At 39.3% G+C, this 18,352-nt stretch overlaps 1 protein-coding gene across 3 annotated transcripts in view; it reads left to right on the forward strand.

Annotated features, from left to right (window-relative positions):
* USP25 (ubiquitin specific peptidase 25) overlaps window positions 1-18,352 on the forward strand; it is a 97,283-nt gene that overhangs the window by 52,704 nt on the left and 26,227 nt on the right. For all 3 annotated transcript variants that reach the window (XM_055801954.1, XM_055801955.1, XM_055801956.1), the window contains 8 exons: window positions 1,924-2,010; window positions 8,316-8,453; window positions 9,349-9,425; window positions 10,136-10,209; window positions 11,667-11,815; window positions 15,630-15,757; window positions 16,523-16,618; window positions 16,920-17,081. In XM_055801954.1, coding sequence (XP_055657929.1) covers window positions 1,924-2,010; window positions 8,316-8,453; window positions 9,349-9,425; window positions 10,136-10,209; window positions 11,667-11,815; window positions 15,630-15,757; window positions 16,523-16,618; window positions 16,920-17,081 — 911 coding nt within the window. The remainder of the gene's footprint in view (window positions 1-1,923; window positions 2,011-8,315; window positions 8,454-9,348; window positions 9,426-10,135; window positions 10,210-11,666; window positions 11,816-15,629; window positions 15,758-16,522; window positions 16,619-16,919; window positions 17,082-18,352) is intronic.

Here is an 18,352-nt window from a genome sequence, read left to right on the forward strand (position 1 = left end):
AGAAATGAGCACACTGGACAATCCTTTCACTTCTGTAAGCTGCTGAGAATAATTAAGTTCATTCATCTTAGTAAAACACGGGGTTACGTGTTCACAGTTCAGAGTTCTAGACTGAAGAAATAGAATTTTTGTGAGAAACTTGTGGATTGAATGCCAGGCAAAAATTCTAAACTTTAGTACAGTTTTCTGTACTCATTTCATAATGCACATAAACAAATTTGGCCAGCTCAGCTTCTTGGCCCTTTGATGGTACTTGGATTAGTAATGGAGAGAAGTCAATCTTTGGACATTATATTTCAGCAGCTGGTTTGTTTTGTGCATAAGACTGTGCTATGTTTTGCTTGATGAAGAGCCCACCGGTGGAATGCTGTTACATCATGAGACATAAGTTCAATTAGTATGAACTTCTAGAATGACACTTGAATTAAATATTAACATTTTCCATGCTTTGAGTAAGTAAACAAAGGACTCTGGGTTTTGATCTCCCTTCTTTGCAAGGGTGGATAAAAGGGGAACCTGTGTTTTGAACAGCAAAACAGAAAAAGAAAAAAAAAGCCTGACTACTCCATTGTTTGTTGATTTAGCAAGGTCAGAAAGGTCTGTTTCATTTGGTGTTTGTGAATATTTTTTCTATTACTTACTCTTAAATCTAAAAATGTTAGGAAAGACAACTTTAGCCTTTTCATCTTGCTGGAGATGCTGTAAACTGTGGGGTATGGGGCGAAGTTAAAACTGGTACAGGCTCTTCCACTGAGAGGTGAAAATGTTTCTGAAAAGCATCAACTCAGCTTTTTTTCCTTGCAACATATTCTAAATTATTAGAATAAATACAGTGCCTCTTCACAATTTGTTTTTGTACTGTGGTGTTGAAATCCTGTTAAATCAGCTGTGGTCTGTGACTGAAATCTTTACCTGGACAAGTTGTGGGATCAAAGTCTATTGCTGGGGTAGGCAAACTCTGCCTTTCCACAATCAATAACTAATATGTGATTGGGGGCTTTGGGGGGGGCGGGGGAGGGGGGAGTTTATTATAGATTATAAACCCAAAGGATATGAATAGGAGGGCAGATCTTTCCTGTGCTTCTCTGAGGAGCGTGTTTAAAATGCTTTAGAACTTTTCTGCTACGCTTTCTTCATCAAAACGCTAGCCTGTGGTAATGCAGTGAACTTTAGTTGAAGTGCTGTCTGCCTGTTCAGAAAAGCAGTGATGCAGTTACACAAGTGCTGAGGACTTCAGTTCTCAGCCACTGCTTTTGACTTTATTTTGCCAACAAAATCTTGTTCTTCTACTCTCTGGGCTGAAGCGTGTGTGTTACACTGTGGGGTTCTTTGTGGGTGTGCTTGTGGACACCTGATTTCATTTGTTTCTTATTGTTTGTAAAATGAGAATGTTATCGGTTCGTTACGTGCAATGTTGTATAACCCAGTTTCCTTACTGTAATGTACATCATTCAGATCCTAGAATAATGGGAGGAGTGGACAGAATGCAGAAAGTAGAGATCCATTGCATGGTTTTAAGTCACATAGATGAAGGTGTACTCTCTGCATGGAGGAGGCAGATGATAGAGGGGCTACAAGATGAATTTTACATGGCTAAAAGGCTTTAATTTCATTTTGAAAACTGAGGTTTACAACTAATGAAATTCTTGTTACAAAAAATAATTTACCTATATTTAAAATTATTGTTCCATTGGTGTGATTAAGTGTAAAGAAATTCTTTTATTATGCTGTTTTCGTGGCAAAAAATAATAATTGTCTTCTCATGAAAATATGTCTAGCGAAGTTAAGTGAAATCTAGCTTGTGCAATGCTAAGGTTTCATTTCAGATCTTAAACATCTCATTTATTTCACTAAGGCATGATTTGAAAGAATTCAGTATTGTTTGTAGAAGTCCTTAAATGTTTTTAATTTTTTTCTTTTCAGTCATTGTTTAACCTGCTGGAGTTTCGAAGACTAGTTTTGAATTTCAATCCTCCTGCAAATGCTCAAGACTTGCCCCGAAACCAAAAGGTAAAATTAGAAGCTAACTTCCCCTGGTGGCTGGAAAGGGCATTTCTCTCTTGTAATTGAATTTTACACTGTTCTCTAGCTCAAATTAGCATGAGTTTTATAGGTGCTAATTAACATTTCTCCGAGATTCCTATTACTGATCTTACATAAAGTACATTAGCCTCACGAGAGTGTGGGGCAGGGTGCTGAAGGAGCCAGAGTTTGCTCAGTGTACTGCTGCTTAGACCAGGTTCAGTGGAAGGATTTTGCTGGTAAGAGTTGTAGCAGCACTGCTGCCAGTGGGTGAGCATTTCTGATGTGAATGTAGCTTGTATTAGCAAACATATTTTATTCTAGTTCCCTCACACTGCAGCTAAGGCATGCTTTTTTGGTTACCTGCATGCTTTTGATCTGTATAGCTTTGCCAGCAATGTTAGTGTTGGCCTGGCCACTTCATTGGTTTTTTGGGGATATTAATCAGTTGTAACTCACAATCCAAGCTGAGATTAAGCTTTTGGTTATTACCTTGTCTCTTCTGCCCTTTTCGTGAGGTGAATGTAAGCATCAATTTTCCCATGTTTATTCTTGTACTTATTTGGGACTGGGGAGGGGACACCTCGCTTTAGGCTTCTTGTGACCTCAGACTAGCAAGCAGGGGAAGCTCATGGACTGAGAGACAAAAGAGACTGGTTTTTCTTCCTTTATGGATGCCCTCTGCGGAGAGATACATATAGGCACCTTGGCTTCTATGTTATGAAATATAACGGAAGAAATGGGAAGAGGAAGTGGCTGTATGAAGTGTGAAGGCACTTGATGCCCTGATTTTTAGCAGGGGTTTACAGAGCAGTGAATTCTTACATATCCAGAAATTAGACTATTGCCTCTTGCTCCTTCCTTTTGGATTTTAAAAAGGGAGCATGTTGTTAGCCTGTTCTAATTTGTTTGGCACTTCAGGCTTGACTGGAATGTTCACTAGCAAAAGTAAGTGCTGCAAAACAAAACAGACATAGAGAAGATAGTGTCCATTTGCTAAACCTCTCGGTATGTGCCATAAAAGGGAAGCTGAATGTTCGGTCAGAACTGTGTGATTTCTCCCCTGCCTGCCCGCCCTCCTCCATTCAAAGAGCAAGTTGTCACTTGGTTTGTGTTTTGGTTTGTGGGTTGGTTTGTTTGTTTGTTTGTTTTGTTTTTTAGGAAAATGTGTTTGCATTGGTTCATGAGAGTGTGCAAATACAGCAAGGGTAGTATTGGGAGCATGTTACAAGAGGGTGACAGGACAATGTATTTTAGTGAGAAAGACAGGATAAATCTTGCTTTACCGAAGAGTTGTACTGAATTATTTATTTTCTTCATTTTTAGATTGACTTTCTGCCTGGTATTTCATTATTCATCTTATAACTCATGTTACTAATATCCTCCAGTACTCAGAATTCTTTACCTTCTTTTTTTTCAGGGTGTAAAAAACAGTTGTTATCTAAGAGGTGATATAAAATAGATAATGACAAGCTGTTCTTGTCTTTGAAAAAAAGCCTTGCCCAAACATTGACACTAGCAGCCCAGAGCCTTTAGCAATTCCAATATACTATTTCTTAGAAAGAAATTCTGACCATGACAGACAATGTTAAGGCTGTGTGAAACGGTGTGACTCCAGGCAGGTATATGGATATGTGCAGAAACCCTGCTTTCTGCAAGCCTGCTAGTAAGAATCTCTGGCAGTAGTTTGTGTACTCTCCTTCATTAACTTAAATTCCCCAGATGAATTAACATTATTAACTGATATACTCACCTGTCTTCTCTACAGCTGAAAAAAGATTGTCTTAGTGGTGAAATATGTTTGGAGGAGAATTTAGGAAAAGAGATCACTTCACTAGTTAGAATTTAGAAAAATAGAAGAAATAAGCATGCATGCCCTCAAATATGGTGCTTTTATTTCTTTATAAGGTGAAGGCAAATTGATTTTAAATTGTAATATAAGCTGCCGGTTGACACCCCCCCCCCCCAAAAAAAAAAAGCTCTGAAATTTACTTCCGTCTGCTTACTTGCTTTAAAACTCTCTCAGCTTAATTTTGTGTTTTTTTTTTTTTATTTTTAACCTAGTATTAAGCACTGTATGTGACTGACATTCCTTAGGATCAAATTTCCTTGCTAATAAAGACCAAGTTTTAATAATCCCAGATTTTCAGGACTTTGGTTTACATCCTATTGTTGTTCCAGTTGGTGAAAAGTGGAGTTTAATGGCAGGGTCATTGCAACCTCTTGATTGAGAATTAAAGCATGTGGTTGTACTTCAGGGACTATTGCATAGTGGGATGTTTGTGTTCTTTCCTATCAATATATCGAATCCAAATACCGTTAATAATTTGGCATGTAAAATTTTTAATTCAGAAGTCATTGCTATAAATTTTGTCTTTAAACCCAAAGCAAAAAGAAACCCCACCCTCTTTACCTCAGCTAATTGGACTTTTTTCTGGATTTTAAATTTGGGCATACTTAAAATCTCCGATCTCTTTTTGTTGTTTTTCTTTTGAAATTAGTTCTTCCTCCTTGAGGTGTTCCTCAGCATCCTTCTGTAGAACAGATACGGTTTTCGGTACTTACTGTAGCTTGCTTTCCCAGTTCTCTTGCTGTCTATGAACAGATCTTTTGTGTCGTACACTGTGAGACCAGCTAAATATTTGGCCTCAATGATATGGAAGGAAGCATTCATTATCAGAGGAAGCGGGTAACTGTGCTACAGGTTAGCACATCCTTTCCCCCTGTTTCCACATTATCATTTTGTTGGTGTCCTGGCATATTGATTGACAGTAATGAATGCTTGCTATGTATTAAACATGTGGATTGCTTTAGAACAGTTTCTTAATCATAAATTGTTCCAACATCAGTGTATGAAAAAATTATTTATGAAGGCAGGATAGGTGATACAATAGAGAATTTTTAGAATATGAACTTTCCATAATAGTGTTTATATCAAAATCGAATTTAATCTATTTTGTGTTGGTACATCTACAGTATGCTTTAAAATTGAGAGCTGTATGCTGTGCTGTGATCACTTAGTTCTTTTGTTTGAATATGCAAGTCCTTTGTGTAGCCAGTCCTCAAGACAAGGTATCATGTGCTTTTGAAGATTCTAGGCTTTGTTTAGTCTGAATTGCTGTTGTGGTAATGCCCACATAATCTGGTCAAGGATCATGCCTGATATAATTGAGCTTTCTTAAAAAACAACAAGGATTTTTCTAGTTTTAGAGAAGTTTTTATAAGCTTTACTGAGATAATTGTTCCAAGTAATTCTGCTGATGTCAGTAACCATTTGTTCAATTTAAAGCTGCAAGTATTTTTAAAACTAGCCAAATGAGTAGTGTAAACTTGAGTAAGTAATACAATAATACTCACTGCCTATGTACTTCAGAATTAACAAAAGGAAGGTGAGATCTAAAATATTCTGTGGTCAATCATCTATATTACTGTCATAGTTTAAACCCGGCCGGTGGCTAAGCCCATGCAGCCTCTTGCTCACTCTCCCCACAGTGAGATGGGAGAGAGGATCTGAAGAGTAAAAGTGAGAAAACCCGTGGGTTGAGATAAAGACAGTTTAACAGGCAAAGCAAAAGCCACACATGCAGGCAAAGCAAAACAAGGAATTCATTCACCATTTCTCATGGGCAGGCAGGTGTTCAGCCATCCCCAAGAGAGCAGGGCTCCATCACACGTAAGGGTTACTAGGGAAGACAAATGACATAACACTGGATGTCCCTCCCTTTTTCTTTTTTCCCCCTGTTTATATACCCAGCATGACATCCCATGGTATGGAATATCCCCTTGGCCAGTTCAGGTCACCTGTCCTGGCTGTGTCCCCTCCCAGTCCCCCGTGCCCCCCCAGCCCTGTCCCTGGCAGGGCCTGAGAAACTGCGAAGTCCTTGACTCAGTATGAACATCACCCAGCAACAACCAAAACCATCAGCATGCTATCAATATTGTTCTTGCAGCAAATCCAAAACACAGCCCTGCACCAGCTACTGAGAAGAAGATTAACTCTATCCCAGCTGAAACCAGGACAATGTCCACTCCTTATTCCAGACCATTTACGTCATGCCACACTTTCTGATACAACCTCATTAACCACCACCCTCCTTCCCATCCTTTGATACAATACACAAGTATCATTCCCCTAGCCTGTGGACTACCCCTGCAAGCATGTCTACGAAATGTCCACAGAATGTCTCTTCAGTTCATTTAGTCCATGACTTTGGGCTCCATCTGTTATGGTGGTCACTGGAGGCGTTGTGTGTTGTATGGGGTTCTTGGGCACCAAAGCGAGCTCGGGTCGGGTCACTGCTGCGCTTGCACTGCTTCTTGTAAGGCTTTGCCTCCACTGGTTCAGGCGGTTCCTGCTATGGCAATTCCTGTAACATGCAACTCAAATCCCAGGTTACAACAGTTTGAAGGTATTTCCATTGCAATCTCCACCCCTGGACCCTTTGGGCCAGGTTATAGGGCTTAACATTGCAATGAACTCTGCCCCTTGCCCCTGCTCCGTCTTGGAGTTACCCACAGACTGCAGTCTCTTAGGGACGTACCTGTTCCAAGTGGAGCCTTACCCATGAGCCACAGTCTCTCCAGGGGCGTACCTGCTGTGGCACACACTTACCCGCAGCCACAGCCGCTTTGAGGTGCGCCTGGTCCAGCGTGGCCTTGCCCGTGAGCTGCTGTGCCTGCAGAGACAGACCTGCTGCAGCGTGGCCTTACCCACAGCCACAGTCCCTTCAGAAGCAAACCCACCCAGCACGGCCTGACCCCTGCCTGCAGTCCCTCCAGGGGCGTACCTGCTCTGTCGGGGCTGATCCATGGCCACACGCTTTGAGGTGCTCCAGCATGACCCCATGCATGGCTGCTGGTGCTTCGAGTTGTATGTGCTGCAGCTGTATGGACTTACCCGCAGCTACAGATGCTTCGAGGTGTACCTTCTCCAGTGTGGAGCTGGCCTTGGGACACAATTCCTTTGGAGGTATACCTGCTCTGGCACAGACATAACCATGACCACAGACACTTGGAGATAATAATGCATATGTATTACCATATTGAAGCATCTTGATAAAATATATTTGTGTCTAAAACTTGATATTCTATTCATTTTTAATAGGTCACTTTAGTAAGAAAAAACACTTTCACAGTTTGGTTCCCTGTTTCGTTGTTATAAAGTACTTCAAATATGTAAATAGTAGACTGATTTTATTACTAAATTATGATAATTTAATGCTGAATTAGGGTGGCATTTGATGAAGTCTTCAGCCTTTTCTATGAACATTGTTTATAATTGATAGGTGTTTTACAAGGTGGACTAGAAGAACAAGTAGAACTTGGGAATTCATGTGAAAAAGTATTTTTTGGTTATTATGTAGAACGCATTCCAATGCACCCCACAGTTTTTAAAGCTGAAATAAAACATACTTTATGTACAGAAAGCTTTATGCATACTGGATCGACATAGGAATGGCTAAAGAAGCCTGCTGTTTGATGAGCATGTGAAGTAGTTGTCATCAAGTAATTCCAGTTTGACCAGCATCTGGCATCTGCGCTGCCTTTGAATGAAAATTTGTTCTAAATGGAAGTGGATATTGCATAGGTTTTAATTCCACAAGTATTTGTCAGCCGTCTACTCAGGAGTGTGAGTGACACCCAATCTCCACAGCACTTCTAATCTGTGGTTTAATCTATGGCATGACAGATTTGTGTTTCAGTTTAGTTGCTTTTCATTATACAGGCAGGCAGAAAATATTTCTTCTGCTTCTTTCCAGGAAACCAGAAAAAGAACTCCAAATTCCCCATGAACTATATATTTTAAAAAAAGGTAGAAAGGAGAGTAGGCTATTTCTCATAATTCTGTCAAGAGAAACAATAATGATTTAGTCTTCAGTAAAAAATAAGCTTAAACATGTATTAGGTAGCGCGTAGGCTCACAGGAGAATCTGCTGGAGTTAGAGGAATACTGATTCTAGTAAAATCAATGCATATTGTTGCAGTGTAAGTCTCAGGAGAAACAGTTCTGTCTTAAACGCAACTCGGCTTGTCCACTTGTCCATCCAGCCCCATGTCGAGTCAAACAGCCGCATCTAGTTGTGGTTTCAGGGAGCCTTCAGTTTCTGAAATATGATTTCTTCCCAGAGAACTACATTATTTTGTAAAACTGACAAGTAAAAGGCATGTAACGCCACCTTGGTAGTACTACAAGTAATCTATTAGTACGACAGTTGGCTGGATATATGCTCGGTTCATAAAATAGATTTTTATTACCACTTTGTTAAATATTTTTTATTCTTCTTCAAATACAGGAACACAGGAATCTGCCTTTTATGCGTGAATTGAGGTACCTATTTGCACTTCTAGTTGGTTCAAAGAGAAAATATGTTGACCCATCAAGAGCAGTTGAAATCCTTAAAGATGCTTTTAAATCAAATGATTCCCAACAGGTAATTTCTGTGTATTTTCATTCAAGTTTATGCATGTTTTCATATGGTCATCAGAAAATCTGAAATACTGAAAACGGACAACAAAAATTCAAAATGTTCACAGAAGAGAAATTTTTAACTATCGCAGTCTTTGAAGCTTTTTCTCTAATATTATGCGATCTCTAGTTACTTCTATTAAAGGAAAACAAAAACCCAAAACCTAAAACCCAAACATTCTGCACAGTGTGGCTGTTTTCAGTACACTTTCTTTCTATTATTTTAGGAACTAACTAATAGTTCCACACCCTTGCTTTTAGGGCTTAGTTTACTTCTAAGTCTGTGATTTTTGAAAGAGCTTTATTCTTCTGGTCTCACAGTCCATCCAGGGCTGGTACAGTGCTCGTATGCTATTTGTCTGTGTAGATACTAGTTTGGAGAGTTTGAACATTCATATTCAGGATTCCTTCCTAAATCCTGATGGGTGCATTTTGCTTTTATGAGAAACACGTTGTTTCTTCAGATGCTTTATTTTTCCTACATGAAATTGTGTGGCTAAGGTGGTTAATTAGAACAGCAGGCTGAGTTTAGTGCTTGATGAAAGTAATACTAGCCACTACTTCTTAGATACCAAAGGTTTTGAAGAATGGGATTCATAAGATACCTTTGGACTAGCATGGTATGAAAGCTGAGCCCAAGTAATAGGGATCACAGGACAGTGTAATGGCTGAGGAACACTAAAGCCTTAGTGTGCTCTAAGCACCACTCAGAAAAAACACAATCGTGACATAGTCTTAGACCCACTGTGATTTTGGAGGTCTTGTGGTGGGGAGTACTCATATCATCTTGTAAGGTGGCACTATGTTAGTGTTCTGTTATGCATCTGAGTATATACTGATTGCTTTATATTTTTCAACAGCAAGATGTTAGTGAATTTACACACAAACTATTAGATTGGCTAGAAGATGCCTTCCAAATTAAAGCTGAAGAAGAGAGGTAAGATTCCTCCCCTCCCCCCCAGCTCTGTATATTGGACATTTTGATGAGAGGAAGCAAACCAAACAACCATAACTCTAGTTCTCACTGTATGGCTGAACAAGATCCAACTCTTTAGCTCGTTTTAGTTTTAAGTGTTTTTTCCATACATGCTGATACCTTTGATTTTCCATGAATTGTCTGTTTTCACCTTCTTATTTAATGTTAGAAATCTGGCTCAATGAAGCCCAAAGTATATAAAGTAGAGATGTGTTTTGTGTGTAATCAATTAGGATTTTTTTCATTTGACTGTAGTTTTGCTTTTCAGCCGTGTAATTTAAATACTCCAAAACGTTGGTCCAGTTAAATACTCATCGTTTGTATAAGTGAACATGTGTAAACTGTCTTTTGAATACATAGTTGTTTCTAAAGTGTTGCAGGAAATAGTTTTTACAAGGGTTTTATACAATTCAGCCACTCACGAATTGAATCTGGTTTACATAAATTCTCCTAAATTAAGTATATTCTGAAAATTAAGTTTCAGAAGTGCTCATCATTGCAAATATGTGAATCATTGTATTGTAATTAGAGGAAAGTACAAAACTAATGAACAGTAACTGCATAAAATAGACAGCATTTCCATAATGAAATCAGAATATTCTGCTCGTAGTTTTACAAAAGTTTGTAGCTTTTGCGTTTGATTTCTGCACTAACACGCTTTCTGTTTTCAGGGATGGAGAGAAACCAAAGAACCCAATGGTGGAGTTGTTCTATGGGCGATTTCTAGCCGTAGGTGTACTTGAAGGTATGCATCTGAATTTACTTGGACTTCTGTGCTTCTGTCTGTTCACTGCTTGTCAAAGTATGCAGGTAAATGATGCAGTTGTAGTATTTTAGATACTTCTGCAGAAGTATGCTTGGAGAATACGCATGCGGTCTGTGACAAAAGGTTTGTCCTGAGAATGTGAGACTGAAGGTAAATATAGTGAGCTGCACTGGTCCAGAAAGACTGTTGGTAACTTTCAGGGACTGAGTGTACGTACTTAAGTGCAGTAGAAGTTAGAGCGAGACGCTGAGCAAAAATGCTCGCAAGAATTTATTATCAGTGCACTTTTGCCACTCACTAATGGTATATAGAAGACAAGTTACTGTGTTTCAGTGAGCTAGCTTCATCTAATGCAATTTAAAATTTCAATTATTGCATTTTTTTCCTGCACAATTTCTGGTATGGGTAACTCACCCTTTTAAAGATACATTTTATTCAAAACAAGTCAGTGGAAACCTGCTGAAGGGCAGTGTGGGAGAGAGTACTAAGACTGTACAACAAGCTTCCCTTTGTCTTATCTGCACGTAATTAGGAGATCTGCATGATTGCAGTGTTCTTTATTTCCAGGAGGCCAGCAACTGTGGAAGTATTTTTAATTTTGGTGATTCTGTCCCCCCTTGCAGGAGTGAATGAGACTCATTTGAATGAAACAGCTATGATCTTTAAAGTGGCTTCCAGGTTGTTTTTCAGCCTGGAACGATGTATCTAATGATCTGTTGTCAGATTTTAAAACCGTTCTGCAGATTTCTTATTACTAGCTAGCATACTTGCTCTTTTGCCTTGGCTACTTTCGTCCTTACATTCTCATCTCAGCTGACCAGTATGTAAAAAACAATGAAATAAAAAGAAACTGGCAGGTGTAAGAAGACTTTAGGATGAAATGAATAGAAATTGTAGATTGAAATCAATTGCTATCCATTTCTTCTCATGTTTGAGCTTGTGTCTTTATATGCTGTTACCAAATTATGATCTTGTTTTCAGGGCAGAAATCATGAATGTTCTCTTCCGTGGTTTATTTTTGCAAAATATATTTATACAAAGGGCTGTTTCATACCAGCAGTTCCACTAACTTTGCTGATACAATGTAGGGTTGTATTACCAAGCTGCTATTTGCAGGATGAGCACTTTGATATATATGTGTAATACTTACCATACGTCTGTGGTGCCAAGTCATTTTGAGTTTTGCTTATTACCAACAAATGCAAAACTAATATAAAAATGGGCCAAAGAGGAGAACACAGTAATTTTCAATACTATGTTTAAGCGACTTTGAGTTACTTGTTTTCATACAGATAATTGAATTGTTCAGTAAGTAAATGTGGGTATTGTTCCATAGAGTAGGTCAGGTGACCTAGGTTTTTTGGTGTTTGTTTGGTTTTGGTTTTTTTTAAGGTAAGTGTTCCTAAAACCTTAACTGTTTTATTTCTTATGTGAAGGTAAAAAATTTGAAAACACAGAAATGTTTGGCCAGTATCCACTTCAAGTTAATGGCTTCAAAGATTTGCATGAGTGCCTAGAAGCTGCAATGATTGAAGGGGAAATTGAATCTCTCCATTCAGAAAACTCTGCAAAGTCTGGTCAGGAGGTAAGTGCTCCTGTGGGCTTCTCTCAGAGTGGTGTTGTAGTGCTCTTTATTTTTCAGTGGGGGTCATGGTTGTATTTTATTTGACCTGCCGTTGTTCAGGTTCTGATGTCTGGCGTAATTGGGTAGTTAGTTTGGGGGGGTTGTATCTCTCCTGGAGTATCGTATTTTTGTATCTTTCATAAGATAGGAAGTTCATGCTTATTAAAAGCTGGCCCAATTAAGTGCTTACAGTGGTGATTTGGCACAGGCTGGTTTCCACCTGTTGCTGATAGCTGATCTCCAGAGAGGCCATGGGTGTAACGCCCTGTGGTAGATAACCACTGCTCTGACTCGCTGCCCTGCGCCACGCTGTAAACAGCAGCTGAGCTGTGTGTTTGGCCATTGCTTCAGAGCATTGTTGTTGTTCCTCTGTGCCTCTATCTTGTAATTCCTCAGCACCCTAGACTTCTTCCCCTCTCCCCTTTTCACTGACATTTCCCAGCATATCCCCCTCTTTGCCCCCTGCAGTGGGCAATTCTCCTCCTCTTTGCTTGCGGTGGTGGGCAGACAATACTTGCTCTGTGGGCTGCTGTTCCTTCCAGGGGAGCTCTTGCTCAGAGCAGGAGGCTGCCAAATGTCAGAGTGTGCTGGAAGCATGGGTGGAAGGATTCAGATGGAGCCCCCCTAAGAAGTGGGGTATGCAGCGTTTGGGGCTGGGATGAGGTGATGGATGAGGTTCCTTGGACAGAAGTCACAGGTTAGGGAGAAGAGGTAGTTGTACCGATGGTGGTTTTAGAACCAAGAGGGCGTGCTCTGAAATGTCCCCTCTTAATGCTGGCATGTATGTATATGCCCGGAGTTTTTCTCTGGCTCTCTCTAATAACCTGTGGGTTGTCGATGTGGAAGTATGGGAATCCCTGTTACCTGTAAAGGCTGAGCTACTTTCTCTTTACACGGTTGTTATGTTTCATTACAGTTATTTTAAATTTGTGAAATCTGAGAAGATTTCTTCTTAAGCAAAAAAATCAGGTGTAGTTCCTTCCTTCCTGTTAATCTTTTGCAGTAACAAAGTTTTGCTGCCTTTATTCATGTCAGCATAAACACAGCCTTTAATTACTAAACCTAGTAATGCATACTGAAAGAATTCTCCAGTCTGCAGTTCTGTTTCCAATTTTGTGTTATCAACAAAAGTTTTACAGCATCCCTTTTTGCAGTCTCCTTTTCTGGTCAGCTATTATTGATCAAATATTGACCAACCAAATCAGATGTTCATAAGCATTTTCAAATGTATTCGCACATCTTCCTGGATATGTTCTTCTTTCACAGGATGTTTCAAGTTGTTTTTTTTTTTATTCCAGCATTTGCAGAAATGTATTTCAGGAAACATGCTCATTGTAATAAGACAACTAGAAGAAAAAAATCTTACAAATATCTTGGTACAATCCAAAATTCAATTTCTTTATGCAAGGTGAAATCTTGTACGTATTTAGTACAAGAGCACAATTGTTCATGATACGGATTGAAGTTTGTCTTGCAGTGAAAACCTGTGTGCATTCATGCATAAAATGTCAGTTTAGTTATAAGTGCTTGACTAGAAATGTCAAACTTGGGGTGGGTTGGGTTTTTTTTGGTTTGGTTTTGATGTTTTCTTCTTTTAACCTCTAATGTCAAGAAACCGTAGGGAACAGAAGAATAGTCATGTACAGGTAGGTGTAGAGTGTTAAGGTTTGAGTTCTGTGAAACGTGAGTTTTAAACAGCTTGGCTTCTGAGCATGTGGACATGGGAGCGAAATAGTCATATGACAGGCTGACAACAGTGGCAAAATAAGAAAGGTAATGTTCGAAAGATAAAGTTCTAATCTAGAAAAACATTACTGCATTATTACCAGGGCCAAGTAAATTGCTTCAGGGAAACGTAACAAATTTATAGTGATTGCTGCTGTTAGTAGTTATGTTTAAACAAAATGCTTCAAAGATTTTACAGTGCATTAGAAGGTTTGGTGGTGCTGAAGGAAGCTGAATTTTTTGTAGTTTTAATGAAGTCTGTCTCTGCTGAAAAAAAGACTTCAAGTGGCATTCATCCAAGCTGGTAGATATCAAAGCTTAAAGAGAATATTCGTGTGGTAGTTGCATGTGTTAAAAGATCCTGAAAGTAATATCCTGTTTTTTAACCCCCTCCTTGTTCCCACCATTGCCTTTAATGGGGTATTTAGCTTGTTGTTCATTATTATTACAAATATTATCACAATGCCTAAAAGCCTCAGCCACGGAGTAGGGTGTCAGCAAGCAAGCTAATGTACAAACAGAGAAAAAGAAACATTCTGTGTCCCAAGTAACTTAAAATTCAAATTCAAGAGAAGATGGAGGTCAGTGTACTTCTGACTTTGAGTTAGAAGTGTGAGGAAAATGAGATCGTGTTCGTCAGCATCACGGTTGATGAACTTCAGCCCATCAGCATCTTGGTCACCATTAAGTGGTTTTAAGGCCTTGGAATGAAAGGGTTTCAGGAGGAAGGGCTGTGGTGTTGCTTTGCTGACTTCAGCATTGAGATTTATTGCTGTGTGAGGTTGCTGCAAGAGAGAAGTCATGATATCTCCTTTGAAACTGAAAAAGTGGTTAGTGGAGGCTGAAACAGGCAAGAAAAGGGAAGGCAGCTCACTTTGCATGTAAACAGGTGAGAGGAATGATGCTGAAGGCAGTGAACTGGGAAAATTCAGCAACATGCTGGAAACTTACGTGACAAGACTACGTGCACCAAGGCCAGGCAAGGGGAGAAGAGAGGAAACATTGCAGACATGTGGAGTGATGAGAACCTAGACCTGAATTTTAGCCATGAGCACAGGAATAAAGAGCTGTCTCAGAGGTATTGTATGAAAAGGCTATTCAAGACATGTGGCTGGATAGGAGAACTTGAAGTGAGTCCTGTCAAATGCCACATCTGGGCTACGGGCATTGGTGTCAGAAATATGTGGCAGCGGTGTCCGCAGTGATCAGGGAAGCTTGAGCTGATGGTTAGACATCCAAAATGTATTAAATGGATAGGTCATGGTTTTTATGTTGTAGAGTGGGGAGAAAAAACTAACTCTAATGCTCAATTTGGAGCTGAATTTGTCTTGTAGTTGAGAAACAAAGTGTGTAAGGAATGAAATGAGGACTAAGAATAAACCTGTACTGAATACTCGGAGAGAACTGGGATAAGGTCATGACGGTGTAGGCAGGTTGTGGACAGACTAGCAGTGATTTTTTCAGAGACATGTGCAGAAACTTCAGGAGAGGTTGTTAGTAGGGAGGGGATTTCAAGAAAAAGTATCAGTTTTACAGTGCTGAGAGAGCTTGTCTGACCCAGCCCAGGGTACTGGCTGATCTTGCTTCAGAGGTGGTCATTAGAAACTTTGATATCAGGTGAAAGAAAGGGTCAGAAACTTGAGTCAGAGGGAACCAGGGGGAAGAGCACTTGATACAGTGTAAACAACCCTTTCAGTGGCATTGGAGACTTAAAAGAGAACAGGACAAGTTGGCAAGGCAAGTAGGTTCAAGCGTAGGCCGCTTTTAATATGAGCGAGATAAATGTGAAAGGAAGAAGCCTTCCTGCCTGCTCTGCTTTAATGCAGATAGTGATGGATGAGTTGAAAAGCTCTGATGCAGCATGGGTGACAAATGGTCTTTGTTTACAGTGAAGGGGAAAGATGGGAACTTTGGAAAGCTTATGCCAGTCCACCCTCTAAAACCTATTTCTCCCATAGCTTTGTCAGTCTGCAGGTATTGTACCATTATTACTGAAGTTCTGCTATTGGAAGGCGTTCATTGTGGGGTTTTCTGTTTTTCTTTTGTTCAGCATTGGTTCACTGAGCTGCCTCCTGTCTTAACTTTTGAGCTATCAAGATTTGAGTTTAATCAGGCTTTGGGGAGACCAGAGAAGATACACAACAAATTAGAATTTCCTCCAATTTTATATCTGGACAGGTACAGTACAATATTATCAACAGAGTCCTAGTATGAATATAAATTCAATCTCATGAGTTTTGTAAAGTTGCTGATATATCTTATACTTGCTCACATCACAGTAAATTACTGTTCTAACGAAAAAGTTAATTTTCATGGGTTTCTTCTGTTTCAGAAAATACACATAGATAACAATTAAAGACATGCTGCTACTTTGTGCCAAAACCCGCTTACATTTCAGTCTTTAATTTATTGCTAGGTAGTTGTGTACACAGGTAAAACGCCTTGAAAAATCACACTCTTTATGAGTCCATTTGGGGGAGAGAGTGAGAAGTCAGGTATTTTGTGGTGTTCCAGATAGACTGCATGGTTTGAAAAGGATTCTCAGCATCACTGTATGCTGTTAATGTGTGGAGATGAAATACCATGATGACTTTCAGTTAGATGCTGAATGTTATTTGTGAGCCTAAATAATGAAACAGAAGTATTGGTATGTGGTTGCTACTTAAACAACTTAATTTAGGAGCTTTCTAATACATCTTTGTCATTTGTGTTAAGAGCAGAGCTTTTGACACGGGAAGAAGCATCTTCTGAAAGTTGTGGGAGGGAAGGCTTAATGGGTTTACCATTTTCTTCTCAGTTCTGTTTTGCTGCTTAATATGTTGTATATTCTAGAGAGTGAGAGTTTTTATTAGCACCAAACAGTATGGCGGACAGGTACAGACCTTGGTTGCAGTGCTGGGATGCTATGGTCTGACACCTCTTTCTAAATTTCTTGTTTTACAGGTATATGCACAAAAACAGAGAAATAACAAGAATTAAACGGGATGAAATCAAGAGACTTAAAGAGTACCTCACGGTTTTACAACAGAGATTAGAACGGTACTATAGATAACTGTGTAAATGCAAATAATATTATGGGCTACGTAGAATAACTCCTTTCCGCTGTACATTTTGTGTGTAGTTATTTGCTCTAGATTTCCCTTCTGTATCTCTTTTCTTTCATCATTTTCCTTGGAAACAGTGTATAAGTGCAGTAATTCTGATGTGTGAAACATGCTAGGAAAGGCTTGCTTTATTTAATTGCAGTCAACCAGAAAAAAAAATCCTTTTTATTTTCTTTCTTTTTTTTTTTTTTTTTGTATATGTGAGTCATGGCATTAATATGTTTTATGGTTAACAGATATTTAAGCTATGGTTCTGGTCCTAAACGATTCCCCTTGGTAGATGTCCTGCAGTATGCCTTGGAGTTCGCCTCCAGCAAGCCGGTGTGCACATCTCCTGTTGATGACCTGGGTGCTAGTGCCCCTGCCAGCAGCACGCTGCCCGCCCAGACCTCACCCAGGTAAGGGCTGCCTCCTGCTCTCCCGAGGTGAGAGGCTGATCATCCCTTCGGTGCAAACTCAGCCGCTGAGAGACAGAGGGGAGGGCATTTTACTGCTTCGTTCACCAGATCAATACAACTAGGGTTGTATCTCCTAAGGGGTATAGCATAAAGTTTCTGCTTTTGGCCTAGAAGTATTTTTCAGCACAACAGACTTAAATAAACCAAAATGTTTTTAATCTGGGTTTGTTTCATTTGCTTATAAAAATGTCTTTAGGTGTAAAATTGCCATGTGCACAATTCCATCTGCTGTTCCAAATAGACACAGTAGCCGGTGAGGTCACTGCTTGCCAAATGTATTGCTTAAGAATCTGGATGTGGGTAGCATGTATGTGCTGCAGAACCTCAAGGTTGCTGGGATACGGTTTGTCTGTTAATTTTTGCCTGGGAGTTAAGCTCCTTTTCTGCTTTGCAGCTTACACTTCTTGCTGAGTTTCTCAGGAAGTTTGTGACATTTTAAATACAGAGTAGCTAAAGTATCAGGGAGGTAAAGGTTCAGTAATGTTGGTTTTCTCATTACTGAAGCTAGTAACTATTAGTAACTGTTATTAGGATAGGACTTGGCTAGGTGGGTGCTAACAGTTTATAACACAGCTTTTTATATTGCATTTGGAAATTAGGGTTCTAGGTTCTGGTCCAGGCAAGATGGTTAACTTTGTAGTTCAGAGAAGTGAATTAATCTAAAAAAACATTTAAAAAATTTCAAATGTCCCACTGATACAATGCCAAGTAAAAATCGTGATGATTCATAAGAGAAGGCAAACTTTTAAAAGCTACAATTTCTTGCGTGAAATACAGCATCAGAAGTAATACACTTGCTCAAACTCCTATATAGGAAGTTTGTTCTGTAAATATGTATTATGTTTTGGTTTTTTTGTCAATCCATAGAAACACAACAGCATGTTATATGAAGTGACATTGTCTGCTCTTAGTGTTCTCAGAACTTTATACTATCCATGTTCCTTAGGCTGTATGGTGATGCTGTATACAAAGTAAAAAGTCAGTAGCTTGCTAGAGTGATCCTCACATTCCTATTGTGCTTATAATTACATGCAGGTCATCTTGTTGATGGAAAGAAGAAAAATATCTGCAACAAGTTCTCATTTTTAATATTCTGCTGCTCTTGTAGAATTCTTCTGCTTTGCTGTTTGAGTTAGAAGACTTGTTTGGAACAAGTTTGGATATTTTGGTGCTAAATTTCCAGTGTGCTGTAAATATTAGTGGTCCCTTCA

This window comes from Falco peregrinus, chromosome 4, assembly GCF_023634155.1.
Source record: "Falco peregrinus isolate bFalPer1 chromosome 4, bFalPer1.pri, whole genome shotgun sequence".
Lineage (NCBI taxonomy): Eukaryota > Metazoa > Chordata > Aves > Falconiformes > Falconidae > Falco > Falco peregrinus.